This window comes from Seriola aureovittata, chromosome 3 (assembly GCF_021018895.1).
Source record: "Seriola aureovittata isolate HTS-2021-v1 ecotype China chromosome 3, ASM2101889v1, whole genome shotgun sequence".
Taxonomy (NCBI): domain Eukaryota; kingdom Metazoa; phylum Chordata; class Actinopteri; order Carangiformes; family Carangidae; genus Seriola; species Seriola aureovittata.
The window spans coordinates 27,161,496-27,176,854 of NC_079366.1; the positions used below are offsets into that span (position 1 = coordinate 27,161,496).

A 15,359-nucleotide genomic window follows, 5' to 3' on the forward strand; every position below is an offset into this window, starting at 1 on the left:
GTGTGGCACTCGAGCCTCAGACCAAACCGTACAGACATCTGTCGCTAAAACTTCCCGTCCCTCCACCCTCTCTGTCTGTCACAGGCCCGAGACTGGAGTCTGGTTTCACAATTGCAATGACCTTCTCATAAAACATTTGCCCAGCTGTTTTCTTGCTTTCTTCCCCCTCGTCTCTCACTTCCTGACAGAGAGCTGTAGTTTTTGCTCCAGGTGGTAACAAGCGACCTCCCACCAGCTTCTTGCAGCTGAGCGTGGACCAGTTTGAACTCGTTTGGCAGGTTAAGTCTGGGGAAATGCTGAGCACATCAACGTAAACTCTGTCAGTGACAGTGTGTGGATTTATACACCTGCTTAGAGCATTTGGAAATAAATAAGATACAAGTATAAATCACTCCAAATATGTTTGTAGGTGTTTTTGAAACATTTCTCAACTATCAGGTTTCTGATCACACCCTTTCCCTGTGACTGACAGACCAGCTTAACTTGTGTGTTTAATTTCTATGACACATCAAACAAAGCTAAGAGACAGGAGCTGAGTGACTCATACAACTCTGCTGAGCACTGTGAAACTATTGCAACATGATACACCACTTTCTTTCCTTTTTTACTGATGTTTGTATTGATAATAAATTAGGCTACGTGAGCATTTTGAATGTTGGTGGCAGTGCTACCCTGTAGATTTACTTCACCCAAACCTAGGAACCCTATTTATTTAAAAAGTGATGGCTGGTGGTTTTCAAAACCTGAAAATATTAGTGACGGTGATGAGACTTTGCTTTTGCTGAGACAATTAGTTAATAGACAGAAAATTAATCTTGTTTTTTTTCCCCAGGCAGAAATGACACAAATTCCTGTTTCCCCCATGAAGATTTGCAGTGTTTCTGTTTTACATCAATGTAACCTGAGTGTAGTTGGATTTTGGACAGTTTTAAAGACGTCATTTGGGATACATTTTTCAATATTCTCAAAAGACATTTCAAAGCAACTAAATGGAATTCAACCATCATGAATTTGATTTACACCTGTGCTTTTCTTACAGCAGCATGTCAAACTATCAGGGTAGAAGGTCTAAAGTACTGTCAGCACATTAACAGATTAAAAAAAAAAAAAAAAAAGTTTAAGCACTAATCATTACTTTTCTGCTACTTAAAGAAAACTATTGTCGTTGGAAAAAGAACATTACACATATCACTTGGGTACTGATAGATATTTATTAGAAAAAAGAGCAATGCATTTTTACAAGCCAAACACCTGCGCTAAGAGACTGAGCTACTTGAGACATTATCAAGTTTTATCCAGCATTAAATAACAAAAGCCACGATCGGCAAGCAAAGGAGAAGAAAACTATATACACATTAAAAAAAAAAAAAGAAAACAGTGTTACATCAAGAATTCATGAGGCCCCTTTCTGGACTTGAAGCTGTTAAGAGGAAGATCAAAATGGGGTGAGACTGGATTAAAAAGGAGTGGGTGGGTAACAAGGTTGAAGTGGTTTCTCACTTTACTGATACAGGAGTTATTTTCTTGAAGCTGGGCTGGGATCGAGCTATTGTCTGATGCTGGGAGTGTGAGGGAAATCTCTCGTCAATGGGTTTGAAAGTCTACAACACTACCGGGAGCTATGGTGACTTGTGTTTTGCATGCCTAATCTACAAAGACAAATATACACCCTGCCTGTACAAGTACTGCTAGTGAGGCAGGGAGTACACATGGGGATCTAACAGGGGACTGAGAGACAAGCATGTACAGATGCTTCACCTGACTACCTCCCAGCCCCCTGCTCTAAACTAATAATCTCAACTTTCAGAGGCTCTTCACTTTTCCTTCAGCTATTCCCTTCTCTCTGTTCAATGCTGCGTTTCATACATCCACCCTCACATGCCATTTGCCTAATAATCTCTTAAAACATACAATTCTAACACTAGAACACATTTCTTTGCGATAGCATGTGAGCACTGGAGCAAGAAACACAACCCCATCACTACTCTGCAACAGCGAGACTGTACCACATAAGCATCCTGGTGTTTAAGCCACCGAGCTGGTCTTGCCGCGGCGGTGCTTACGAACTTCCTCCATCAGGTCCTTGAGATACTGGATCTCTCGGCTGATGGACTCTGCCTTCTCTGCCAACTCATTGTTCTTCTTCTCCAGCTCTTCGCACTCTGAGTTCAGCAGCTCCTGCTCGACCCTCTTCTTCTGTCGGTAGCGAGTGGCTGCCGTCTTGTTCTGCTCCATCTTCTTCAGTTTCTTCTCCACCACTTTAGGAGCACCAGACACCGATTTGACCCTGGGGACCTTGGCCGAGGGGGAGGAAGCGGTAGAGGGCTCCGGCTTGGAGTAGGGTTTGGTCCTGGAGGAACCAGCTGTATGGGAGGGGGTGGGAGGAGGAGATGGGAGGCGAGCTGGTGAGCCAGCAACTGACTCGATTCCAGAGTCGTCTTCGCAGTCGCTTGATCGAGGAGAGGTTTTAATGGACGGGTCCGCAAGAGATACGAGGGAAGGCTCGTCTTTGTTGGCGAGCACCACTACAATGTGAGATGTGGGAATGGACAGCACGATGGGGGTAGTTGTCTGAATGTTTCCACTGGGTTCTGGGATGATGGTGGTGGTGGTGTTGGTGAGAGATGCAGCCGTTTTCTCTGCATCCAGCACATCCACTTCACTTCCTAGCTCCAATGTGTAGGCTTGAGGAGAGGGGGGAGACAGAGCGGGAGCTGGGGAGGGAGGCTCAGACTTCATATCAACCTCCTGATCAGGAACCATCTCTGTCTTCTTGGCCTCAGCTGTCCCAGGAGGAGGGAGATCCAGAGGGAGGGAGGGGATACCGGCCAGTGACAGGCCCAGCTCCAGGCTGTCAGGTGAGGTGGGGATGGTTGTGTCGAAGGACTCTAGATCCAGATCCATGTGGGAGTCGAGCGAGGCCAGGAGATCCTCGGGGGAGCTGGGAGAATCTTCAGATGAGCAGGAGCCAATGAGGGAATCCAAGTCAAATTCACTCAGGTCAATTTTCTCTGACATCCAATCCATGCCTGTGAAGGCATCACCTGCTGACAAAGGATTTACTTATTAATATTTCATCAACATCACAATGAAATAGCAACTGGGATACAAATACAAACAATAACTTCAGGTGCTTTATGGTAATCAGATTGCCAGTAAATACAAAAACATGTTTTTAACATCATACTCAGTGTCTTTATAATATTTATTGAATAATGACCCCAAGCACAACTTAATCTTTCCAAATCCTACCCTGTATTAGTAAGGTTTGTGACGCATAAACACTTGATAATACATTCAGTAAGGGAGGAACTTGATTCTTTCAACTGATGCCAAGACCTGCAATGAATTCTATACACATGAATGAGGATAGTCATTGTGAAAAAATGCTCAAATACACACTTAGAGCCACACCTGGGCTGCAAACCAATAAATGTTCATCACTGGCCACCACACCTACCACTTACTGACTCACGTGTTTAATTTTGGTGCTGGATGTGTGTAGAGTGTCTTAACAAAGACTTTGCACATTTTGGTTTGCATGTTCACTAACACTTTAGTCCTAAATGTTTTGGGCAACTTCCATTTTTACTGTAGAAATGTAATGTGGAATTGTGTTGTGACCCAGTACCACAGAATTGTAGCATCTAGGACACGCTGCCTGCAGGGCAGCCGTAAATGCTTTACTGACACAAAACCGCCCATATGAAACATTTACTGGGAGCCTTAGAGCAGTTAACATTCCCTCCAACAATCACCTCTAACTGTGGAAACATTTCTAGCCCTCAATTTCTTTCATTGAACAACTGATTGATGCCAAGAATGTGCTTCTTACTTCACCTGCTATTTTAGTTAGTCACTTTTCTTTCAGTCACCAATTTCCCTTCTTCATCTTTTCATAGATTTTTTAATTCAACTCAACTGTGCTTCCAATCTTTTGTTCCTTTTTGAGACATTTGTTAAGAATTATCTTCTTCATATATGTGAGAAATTAAAATTTAAAGTCACTCTCACCTTTGCCATCATCTGCTCCAATGTGGGCATGGAGCAAATCGCTGGCACCCAGCCAGGGGAGGGACAGCGAGTCCGCTCCAGCCTTGGTTCCCAGAAACAAGGAGGGATGTGTGGGAGGAGGAGAGGGAGGTGGGGAAGCAGAAGAGAGTGGGGAGGATGACAAGGTCTGAAAGGGAGACAGGGAGGATACGTAGGAAGATAAAGAGAGGGGGGGCGAAGCTGGCGCCTTCCCCTCTAGAGAGGAGGAGGGAGAAAGAGCTTCTTCTTCATCTTGGTCCAGAAGGGGCCCCATGGGGTCAGCCATCAGAAACGAGGGCCCTGTGGACAAGGACTTCCTCAATAAGTATCTAACTTTATGCACAAAATACACAATTATTCTATTTATGCAAGACTGATTAACCAAAAGCGTTTTTCAGATCACATCCCTGCTAAGTATAGGCATCTAAAGCCATACTTAAAGTCCATGAAGCCAAACTTTGCAGTTGTTTATTCATACTGTGCATTCCCTGTATTGACTAATATTTGTGGTAGTGCTTTGGAAACATCTGTCATCACAACACCAACCTAAGTACAGGGCCTCCACGTCCCCCAAGGCCAGCTGGGAAAGTGTCATGGCTGCTGCTGGTCAGTGGTAGCCGTGAACGGGTGAATAAAAACAAAGGCGAGTCCGATGACGTTAGCAAGTCGAGGGGTTCGGTACTGCTGTCGACGGCAGCAAAGCTGAGGGTGGTTGCCGAGAGAGACCTGGATGAAGGAGATAACAGACATGCAAACAATGTCATGGGGAGAGAATGAGGAATCAACTCAGTTTGAGTGTTACTTTATTAAGAGGTTAAATATTGGTGGAAACATTTTGGGAGCTGAATGTCCACAGCTAAAAAGGAAAACACCACAACAAACAAGCTTTAATCACAAATAAAGAGCTGGGACCAAAGTACTATTATGCCACGTGGTTCACAACACTGAGTGGGTCAACCTTATGTGTGCATGAAAGATCCCCATAGTGTATATACACATTTCTTGAAACAACAACACAATTCCAGATTATAACAACCCTCATGCAAACAGTACAACTTTCTTGTTGGTGTGCGCTTGCGCTGTGAAGACTTTCTACTCCTCTCATATGGGGGAGGGGAGGCTAATTTTGGCTAATCCGTTCCACTGAAGTGTCACAGCGCCGTTGATGGTTAACACCCGCCCTCCACCGGGGGATAACATTTCCTAATTTGGTCATGCTTTGGTTCGTAACTCCGCCCTCCTCAGAGGAGATGTGGGAGGGCAACCGCCATTTTCACAACAGAGCCATCTGTCCCAGGGCTGAGTGGGAAGGACGGTGCGCGCCATTTTGGACACGCCACGTTGTCAAGAGTTTAATATACACAAACACAACCAATGTTGAAAGACATTTAACAGCCTGACTGTTGTTGTGAAATACACGTTAACTTTAACCGAGCTGCCTACAAAACGTTTCTCTCACAACTGTAACAGCCGTTGATAGGCCTCGATGATTTAAAAACAAAAACGGCTCACAACACAGGCTGTTGGCCGGCTGGGACTACCTCAGCTGACACTGTAATTCGACACTGACACACCAACTGTAAACCCTCATCTCGGGATCGACTTATAGATTCGCCCATTGTTTTCAAGAATAAACCATTTTGAGCGCGCCTAACCGTTACTCAACAGGTATGTTAACTTCATCAAGACTAGCCGGTCGAGCTTATATTTACGCCGACAGAAACCAGACATGAACGGGTATGGAAAATATCGGAAAAAATACTTACGCCATTTTGCCAGAAATAGCCAGTGCACTTAGCCGTTGCACTGCCAGGTTGTTGCCACTGCAAGGATAGCCGCCGCACGCCTTCACAATGCCATTTTAGCGCGTGATAGCTACTACTGAGAGCTGATAGTCACTTGATCTGTTGTGGAAACGAAGAACGAGCGGAGGGAGTCACACTGGTTTATACAGAGCCGAAGAACCACCGAGTGTATCCCTCCGCTGTGTCACTCCACGGGGGCGTTTCCTTGCGGTGTAAGTAGCAGCGCGAGTGAGAGGAGTTTCCGTTTCAAAGAATGAATTTCCAAACAATAATGAACGCCCATTTCAGCCGAGCAGTAGTAGTAGTAGTAGCCAAACGCGCATACCGCTGCGATTACTCCGCTCGAGTCTTGTTTTTGATTGGCTAGATGCATATCTACACCCGACAGTTGACAAGATAGATCCATATGGAGCCTTAAGCACGACTTCCTCCCTACGTCAAATATAGGTCAAATGCAAAATGTAAACATTGAGTAAGGGAACACTATTGTGGGTCTTTTACGCGCCTGTTGAAGGCAAATACCAACTTCAAACATATATTACGTAATACATAACTCACTTACTTAAAGAAAACAAAACAATTATTTTAATCCGTGTTGACTTTTAGGCCGACCTTATCCTGCATCCTGACCCTAATTCTAGTGATTTTTTTTTTTTTTTTTTTTTTTTTTTTACAATTGTTTATCAAAATGTAATTTTTAATCATGTCATACAATCACGTTGTTGTCTGGAACTCATCTGTTGTCATGTTTTTAATACTGTGTAGTGAGGCAAAAGTAAGTTTCCATATTGCGGACAATGGAGTTCCTAACAAACAACCTTCACTAGTAAGAAAATCATAATCAGATTAGTTAGTTACACTGTATTTTCAGTCTTTCTCGTTTTGTGGGCGCTGTCCCTGCACCATAGTGCTATATTACTTGTTGATCTGTCCGCGTATAGCCTAAGCAACATGCAGTCTCTTGTGAATTCATAGCAGCTTGTGGACAAACTTAATGAACCCGGCTATAGCTCACAGGGCCAAGAACTGGACTGCCATCTGGTGGTTATCTTCAGCTATTAAAAGTTTTATTTTTTACAATCTTGCACACATTTCCTTGTATAAACATGAACAAATGATGAACATAGCATTGAGGCTAGTGTGTGAATATATGATACTTTACTACTAATTAGTTCAAGAAAAAATTCTTAGCAAGAGCATCATGCAAAGTGACAAAGAGTAACAAATATTTAAAAGCCACAGAGATACACACAATCTCAGTTATATCTAGTCAAAGTAAACAGTCTGAAGCTACAAGCAGTAAAGCTGGAAAAAAGGTGGGCTGTAAAGTATATAACATGTCTTTAAAATAAACACGTAAACAAAATTAACAAAATTAATCATTAATCATTAATTAATCATTTTCACCTTTTTTTTTCCCCTTGGAATAATCAACCAAAAATCACATCAAACCGTAACCCATACATGAAAGCAGGTAGGGGACGGTCTACCAGTTAAAAAACATTCACACCCCTTGACAATGCTTACTGAACAAGCCCTTGATGTGGATTAGCTCATCTAATCCATTATTGAGCCCTTCTGCTAGCTTGCGGATTTTAGTTGCAAGCTTCGACTCAAGGCCCTTTTTCATCTTCTCCCCATGTTTTCCTTGGGTGTAGTAGGAATCCATGGCAAGATTAAACCCTTCAATCATCCCACATGCCTGAGTGTTAGCCTCTAAGGCCCTGGCACTTCCACCTCCTGTAGTAGAAAGGTTTACCATTTTGGCTACCCTCGCCGAATCCCTCCTGGCTTCACAGAGAAGGGACAGATCGTGCTGCTTTAGCTGCTCCATGCCCTTATTGACAAACTCCAAGGAGCTGATAATGTCCTTCATGAGGTCCATGTACTCTTGGAGTATCTTTTTCATTTTCTTCTTGTCGAGAGAGGTGCTCACCTGTTAGAACAGAATTCATAATCTGTTAAAAAAAGTTAGAACTACTTTGTGTTTATTTTTTTGTGTTTGCTTATAGCACCTTTTCATTATTCTGATCGCATAAAATTGTGTTTGAGGGAAATTAACTGAGCATATTTATCCTACGGCCTGCTGTTTGCCAGTGTGTGTTTTTTTAATAATACCTTTAGGGGGCGTTAAAGTAGAGAAAGTTTGACACTTAGTGGCTTTAAATGACATATACATTTACTCATCTGGCAGATGCTTTTATCCAAAGCAATTTACCAGTTAGGGACATCACTAAAGCGTCAGTGCAGTAGGAAACTTTAGCGTAAGTACTAAGTAATACATCTATTTAATAAGTGCGCGGAGATCAAGAAAGGAAGTGAACGCACTGAAAAGGCATAGTAAGTATTAGTTAGGCAGGTCAGGGTGTTTGAAGTGTTAGGAGAGGAGGTTCTCTCAGAAGAGATCAGTCTTCAAGAGATCCTTGGAGACGCCCCTGCTCTGATAGCATTTGGTAGCTTGTTCCACCATCAGGGAACCACAGACCAGTACAGTCTGGACTGAGATCGCTTTGTGTGCAGCAATGTCAATGTCAGACGACATTCCTTAGAGGAATGCAGTTGCAGAGAATGAGCATAAGGCTGTATGATCGAGTTCAAATAGATGGGTGCAGAGCAATTATTTCAAAAAGAAAATCCACACCACAAACTTTAAATAACCTTGTTGTTGTCACCTTGTCAGTGATGGCTGCTGTTGCACCAGTGACGCCACCGGCTGCAGCCACACCCACGCCGACTACAGTCAGGGCCAGTGAGGCTCCCAGTGTCACAGGAGATAGTATCACTCCGGCTGCTGCTGCCACACCTCCCAGTACAGTTGTAGTTCCTCCGGTAATAGCAGCGATCTTGGTCCCTTTTGAATACTTTAGAGTGAAAAGGGAATTAATTTGATATACTTCAACTGAATTGTGTGTCAAACATACCTAAAATTAACTGGTAGTAATTTAATCAGTCTTGTTACCTTGTTTAAGTTGTCAGCGATGCACTGCAGCTCCGAAGTGTACTCCTTCAGGGTGGCAGCGCGTTCAGTCACCAGACGGATGTAAGTCTTGATAGCTTTATAGAGGTGTTCAGCTTTAATTTTGATGGTCCTGAGAAGTATTATAAGAACATTGTATTGGATCATTACAACTGAGCTTTAATTAGAGGAACCCATCCAGTTGAATCTAAAGCCAGACTGAGTTTGTGTCCAGACTGGGATAGTATTGAGGCTTTTAAATGACCTTTCATGTATAAAATTTTGACCCGAGCAATAAGTGTGAAGGTTTGAGAGAGCAGGTCACAGCTGATGTGTGTTTTGGTCATGCTAGCAGAGAGGCTCTTGGGATGACTTGGTTGATTGTTTGGATTTTCATGAAATTTGATACACACACTCATGTTACCCTCAGGATGAATTGTTATCACCTTGGAAACCCCTTAACTTTGAGTTTATAACCAAAATACCTGCAAAGCTAATAATATTCCCATCAGCCTCGGTGCCAATTACAATATATTAGCATGCTAACACGCTATACAGAGATCATGAACATGGCAAACATTATTTCTGCTACACCCCAGCACGTCAGAATTCTCATTTTGAACATGTTAGCATTTATGATGTTAGCATTTAGCTCAATGCACTGCTATATATCAAGGATAGAAACAGAAAAGGTGTAATCTGGTGTTTTGAAGAGGTGCACTTACCTCCCTGGAGGGATGTCTTTGCACAGGGAATCCCAGGCTGCAAGTCAATAAAACTGTGCCTTAGCAACATAAAAATGCCACGCTCACTGGGAACATTAATATTTTCAAACTGGTTCTCTTACTCACATTTCTTTTCCTTCCAGCATACCAACAGAGAGCTGGAATCCTGTTAGAAGATGAGAAGTCATTTATTAACAATGCAGCTAAAAAGACAGCGTATTCCTGGATAATGTTTTAGTGAAATAATTGTTGTAAAAGAAAGTTACCAAGATTTCATCTCCATGGTCAGGGTCTCGTCTTGGAAGTATGGGAGGCAGCCGGAACTGTTTTGCTTGATGGATATTAGTATTTGATTGATCAGCAATCACCTGAGAATAAATGACAATCCAGGCATACCAAGTGAAAGGACAAAAACATGTTTTTAGATCTGTGTGATCTTTTTTTTCTTCCCATATCAGTTATCTGATAGAGGCAGTCTGATGGATTATTTTCATTCTTTTCATGCCTTACATGACGTTTCTGCCTCATCTCATGAGCTTCAGAAGATTTTTATTATTACAAATCTACAGGTCTTTGTTCTACCTCACATTTACAGACATGATGGTTAATTTTCCCCCTTTTTTCTGGTGTAGTTTTAAATCTAAATTCAGGGCCTTCAGTTTTGATGGCGTTGGTGGGGCATGATTCCATTATGTGATTAAGGATTTTGGTCTTTTTATAACATCTGAATAGATTTTATTGCATAATAATAGGGGTATATTTGAGTAATTTGTTTACCCATTTAAATATATTTTTTAAACACACATCAATAAGAAGATTAGACTATTTTCTTTATTCCAGAAGAGTAAGAGTTTTTCCCAAAATGGACATTTAGAAGTATAATCCATAATCCAGAGTATTTTGTAGATGTGTATTTTACCAGCTAGCTAGCTGCTATGCTCACACACACTACAGAAACATTAACGGTTGTTTTTCTACATTACCTTGACCAGCCAGTTTGAAGAAATTTGATCTTGTACATACTTTCTTTTACTTTTTTTTTTTTGACTGTGGGTGGAAGTTCATGGTCTTCTGATTTTGGCTACAATATCTGAATGACTAAGTACAAAGTTTCTCCAACTTCCCACAAGAATTCCCCAAATTGGGATTCCCCCAAATACCCTAAAATTATCCTCGTTCATTAAGGGCGAACCTTTAGGATTTTGGGTCACTACTGCGCATTCTGACAAATTCAGATGTGAAGATGTTTCATTAACTTTTACTTGTTTTACTTTATGTGTACATTTTGTCCCACATCATGCTTTGAAATAAAACAACACTTTACTATTTTCGGGCCGCCATTTTCAGTTTCACTTCCTCCCGGACTCTTTTTAACAGTCCACTTCTTTGGCAACACTGGTGGAGGAGTTGAGGACACTGAACCTCCCTGAGTGAAAAACAAAATACGTCATCAGTCACAGTAGCTGACTGTTGAAATGTAAAAGACACACTTCATTGCTCAATTTGAATCTCTACATCTGTAGATGTCGGTTTGAAACTGTGATGTACCGCATGGAATTTAAAAATACAATAAGTATTGTAATGAAGATACATGTATGTGCCAGGACCATAGATAATGAGTTATTTATGCAATTTTTTTTGTTAGAATCTTAATTAGGAAATCTTGGTCAAATTTAAAGAAATCAAATTTCAGATATAGTTTTATTCCATCCAGAAGTATCAGATAAATAGAAATCATTAGATTTCAACCATATAGTTTGTTGAATCCTGATTTACAAATGTGCCTTTACATGACAGAGTTGACTTGTGGGTTTGATCTCTTTGCAGAGTATAGATTACTGAGCACCAACCTTTATATATCTTGTGGGAGACTGAGGAGTGGATGCCTCATTGTCAAGTTTGTTCCTTGGCATTGGAACTGGTTGCTTTGAATCCTGAAAAAGAAGAGGCATAATTCATCTACACACTGAAGCTGTTGGAGTATCTGATGACACATTCCGTAACATATATTATAAAATGTTTAACCAATCAGAGGACTTTATTCCATATTCATAATTCCTTTTTTGACATTTATCCAGATTATAAAACTGCAGTTTACAACTGTAATGAGTATTTTCCCAGATAAGCCTATACATTATGTAATTAAACTTAGTCCAGACTGGAGTCCAGTTCCCAGCCTGACTTTGTATCAGAAAAAAGTTTCAACTACTTTGTAGATTCTTATCAATTTAATTGTAGTGTTTTTAGAGAAGCACAAATATGACCAAGACAAAACATTATTAATCTGCATTCGTAATCTGAGCAGTCATCCATATTACAGTATCTATCATGGTAAACACTGTCTGCTGAGGTTGATTTCAAATAATCTTGCCGAGCTTGTCGGACAAGCCGGATCACATCTTTGCACACTCACATCTCCTTTCACTTTCACTCTGCACAATAACTAGACAGTAGAAAAAACATTAGAAAAATTAAACAACAGCAACGGAAACCATTCAATTAATCTGCTAAAGCAACATAGTCAAAAACATTCAATATCCAAGCACATCAGTGTATATAGTAGGATGGGTAGGGATAGGACTGTGATTTCAATGGCTTCCATCCATCCATCATCTATACCCCTTATCCTTTTAGGGTCGCAGGGAGACCTGGAGACATTCCCAGCTGACATTGGGCGAGGGCGGCGTACACCCAGGACAGGTCGCCAGTCTATCCCGGGGCAGACATATAGAGAAATCAAGCACTCACACTCTCATTCACACCTATGGGCACTTTTCAGAGTTGCCAATTAACCTAATGTGCATGTTTTTGGACTGTGGGAGGAAGCCGGAGTACCCAGAGAGAATCCACGCAGGCACAGGGAGAACATGCAATATCCACACAGAAAGGCCCCAACCGGGGTTTGAACCCAGAACTCTGTTGCTGCGACAGCGCTAACCACCGCACCACCCTGATTTCAATGGCTTGTTTTGAATGAATAAGCGACCAGGGGCATTGTTTCTGGAAAAACATGTTGCTGTTGACTTTTTAATTTTAAAGTTTTGATCAAATCTCAGAACACACCAAAAATATCTTGCACATTTTATACTACAAGCAGAAACAGGGACCATATAGATAAACATGGCTCCAAAAAGATAAGCAGTATTACACATGCTACTTTCATAATCTCTGAAAAAGCAAGTGACATATATGACAATATGTAATTTCTTACCCGTGACATCGTGTAACCCTGCAGTCTCTCTGCTTTGCTGCACTCACACTGACGCTCACAATCGAGGTGTGAATGCTGATCTTAAATACTGAACCAGTTAGATGCAAAAGCCATCAACATCTTATGACATAACTGGTATTCATTTTTGGTCAGTCAAGCATCTGCATTTTTGTTATTAACACGCCTCTAACAGGTTCTGCTGAATGAAAAAATATTTTCCAAAGTCAACAAAGCTGATACATACGCATACATACATCATGCACACAAACACACAGTGAACGGACAATGTGATCATCTGCTTACATGTAACAAATAACAAATTAATTTGAATTTGTGGGAAAAGGCATCTACGGTTCATTCATTCACTATTTTCTGCTGCACTACACAACACTGTGTTATTGTCATGACAAACAGAAGTGAGGGGGAGCTGAAATACTTTAACTTCAACCACTGAAACTTCATCCAGAGTCTTCGTGTACAGTGTTTTTCTGGAAATAGCGTGTTGAGTCGTGGCCATAGCTAAACTCATACAAAGTCAAACATTTTCAAAAACCCTTTTTGTAAGTTAGTTTATTGCTACTACAACCAGAATGAAGATGTGAGTAACAGAAGAAACACGTGAATTTACAAAAATACAGTGTTTTTAAATGTCAACATAAAGATAAAAAAAAAAAAAACAATTAAATAGACTGTGCTGATTGGAATTGTGACTGGAGGAGACCATCTTAACAATAAGAAGAATAATCAGTATATCTGTATTTATTACAATTATGGAGAAGAAACTGAACAAATTCAATGAACTTTGCGTGTGTCTGTATCTTTTCTTGAGAAATCTAATTTAAGTTTTAAATTACAGCATTTTATCACCCAGGTAGGTAAATCCAATATTCCCTGTGTGTGTTCAAAGTCCTACAACCAGCATAGATTCAGCCTATAGGAGCATTTCTCCTCAAAGTTTATTGTTCCATTCAGACGTGAAGTGAAACCAACCTCCAGAACACAACCTGGTCCAGAAATCCACTTTGAGCCACAAAATGCAGCCATGGTGTTTCCTCTGATGCTGCAGTGTCTTTGTTTTTGTGTGTGCACTTTATTTCTTCTCCTCCACAGTCCTGCCGAAGTATTCCTTCTGGAACTGCTGGAACTCCTTCTCTGTGAACAACGACTTCGGCTCCTTGGGCTTCTTGGCAAGTCGTTCAGGGCGATTCCTGGACTGTCTCCCTGAATTGTGACTCAGGATCTAGGTGAGAAAAGGAGCAGGTCAACAAACTCAAATGAACAAAGTGACAGTGAAGAAGAGCAGAAAAAATATAAAGTAAAAGTAAAGTAAAACAACCATGGTTTTGTAGTATAAGACTTTTGACCAATTGACAATTTCTGATTTAAAATGACACTGCTTAAAAAGCCAGAGACACCTTTCTTACCTTCAAAGTGTCAGAATCTGTTGCTTTGTAGCCTGTAGCCATAAAGTATTTGAGGTTTGCACTCATCTGGCTCTTCCCTTGCTTCTTCCTGAACTCCTCTACAATAAACACCAAAGGAGATGAGGAAGTTTAGTGCAAGACGGTACAACAGATGCTGTAATATAATAAAAAAACACCAGAGGTACACTAGTACTCCAATCACATCAACTATGAATACTGTCAGATGAAATTAGTCTTATGGCAATGTTTTCTTTACTATACTATTATTTTAAAAGGGATGTGCTGCTCAGCCACTGCAAGATTGTTAGCTTTATAATACAAGCACCTTGTGGTTTTGATGTACACCTGCAAAGAGAGAGCAAGAACACACACAGAGTCAACGGTATTCTACAATCTTGAGAAGCTTTACGGTGTTTTAATACAGCATGTGTCATCCATTAAGTGCAAAATACACCTTAAACATTAGTTATAATTGGCTTATTACATTTGTGAATACTACTTTTGGGTGTTTTTCCCTCTAAACTCTAATGCTGTGCAGGACTACGAGCAGACTGACCCACTGCAGACTTGATCCTCTTGTCTTTGACGGTAGCTTTGCTCTTGCCCGGACCCAGGCGACCCTGCAGCCGTTTGACCTGCTTGGTGACTCCCTGCCGCTTGGTGCTCACCAGCTCCATCACAGTGGCTGAGCTGGGGGTCTGCTGTTGCTGCTTCTTCTTCTTCCCTTTACTGACATCTGGCAGGGTGCAAAGTACATAGAGAAAGGCAGAAAACCTAATTTAAACAGGACAATATATTCCACTATGTGACTGGTTAACTGTTAGCCAATGAGCTAAAACTTTTTGAGTGTAATTCTGATAATAATTTAAAGCAAAATGAGCATCAGGTCACCAGTTTCCTATTTTAAGACAGTTAGAACCAAAGTGTAACGATGTAACCACACGAGTCACGAACAGTGGTCAGAGAGCACTTACATCCAATGCTAACGTTACTTAGCTAGCAAGCTAAGAGGCTAAACTGACCTTTAATGTCATCGCTAAGTAGCTCCAGTCCTTTCCTGAGCAACGACGCTGACATCCTGATTTAATAATAAGTTTTTTTTTCTAATTATCCACAAGCTACATCGATGAGAAGCGGCCTTAACAGACGAACAGCAACATGTGAGTGCATCAACATCCGGTGAGCTCCTCGTGTGTGCACCGATTG

General features: G+C 41.2%; 3 protein-coding genes across 4 annotated transcripts; all 3 read right to left on the reverse strand.

Annotated features, from left to right (window-relative positions):
- Positions 1 to 1,192: 1,192 nt before the first annotated feature.
- On the reverse strand, positions 1,193 to 5,962 carry atf4a (activating transcription factor 4a). 2 transcript variants are annotated; one of them, XM_056372344.1, is made up of 4 exons: positions 5,799 to 5,962; positions 4,579 to 4,758; positions 4,015 to 4,332; positions 1,193 to 3,044 (listed from the first exon to the last, which is right to left on the reverse strand). In XM_056372344.1, exons 2-4 carry the CDS (start codon positions 4,625 to 4,627, stop codon positions 2,026 to 2,028), a joined length of 1,386 nt encoding a protein of 461 aa, XP_056228319.1. In that variant the 5' UTR covers positions 4,628 to 4,758; positions 5,799 to 5,962; the 3' UTR covers positions 1,193 to 2,025. The 2 variants fall into 2 exon arrangements, with proteins under 2 accessions (XP_056228319.1, XP_056228318.1); XM_056372343.1 differs by having other exon boundaries at positions 1,193 to 3,047.
- Positions 5,963 to 6,872: 910 nt separating this feature from the next.
- LOC130166010 (apolipoprotein L3-like) lies at positions 6,873 to 12,804 on the reverse strand. Its single transcript, XM_056371269.1, has 9 exons — positions 12,730 to 12,804; positions 11,369 to 11,452; positions 10,843 to 10,944; positions 9,785 to 9,886; positions 9,645 to 9,684; positions 9,519 to 9,555; positions 8,797 to 8,926; positions 8,510 to 8,698; positions 6,873 to 7,773 (listed from the first exon to the last, which is right to left on the reverse strand). Exons 1-9 carry the CDS (start codon positions 12,736 to 12,738, stop codon positions 7,342 to 7,344), a joined length of 1,125 nt encoding a protein of 374 aa, XP_056227244.1. The 5' UTR covers positions 12,739 to 12,804; the 3' UTR covers positions 6,873 to 7,341.
- On the reverse strand, positions 12,513 to 15,355 carry rps19bp1 (ribosomal protein S19 binding protein 1). The gene is made up of 4 exons (XM_056371271.1): positions 15,176 to 15,355; positions 14,710 to 14,889; positions 14,154 to 14,251; positions 12,513 to 13,969 (listed from the first exon to the last, which is right to left on the reverse strand). Exons 1-4 carry the CDS (start codon positions 15,228 to 15,230, stop codon positions 13,820 to 13,822), a joined length of 483 nt encoding a protein of 160 aa, XP_056227246.1. The 5' UTR covers positions 15,231 to 15,355; the 3' UTR covers positions 12,513 to 13,819.
- Positions 15,356 to 15,359: the final 4 nt, after the last annotated feature.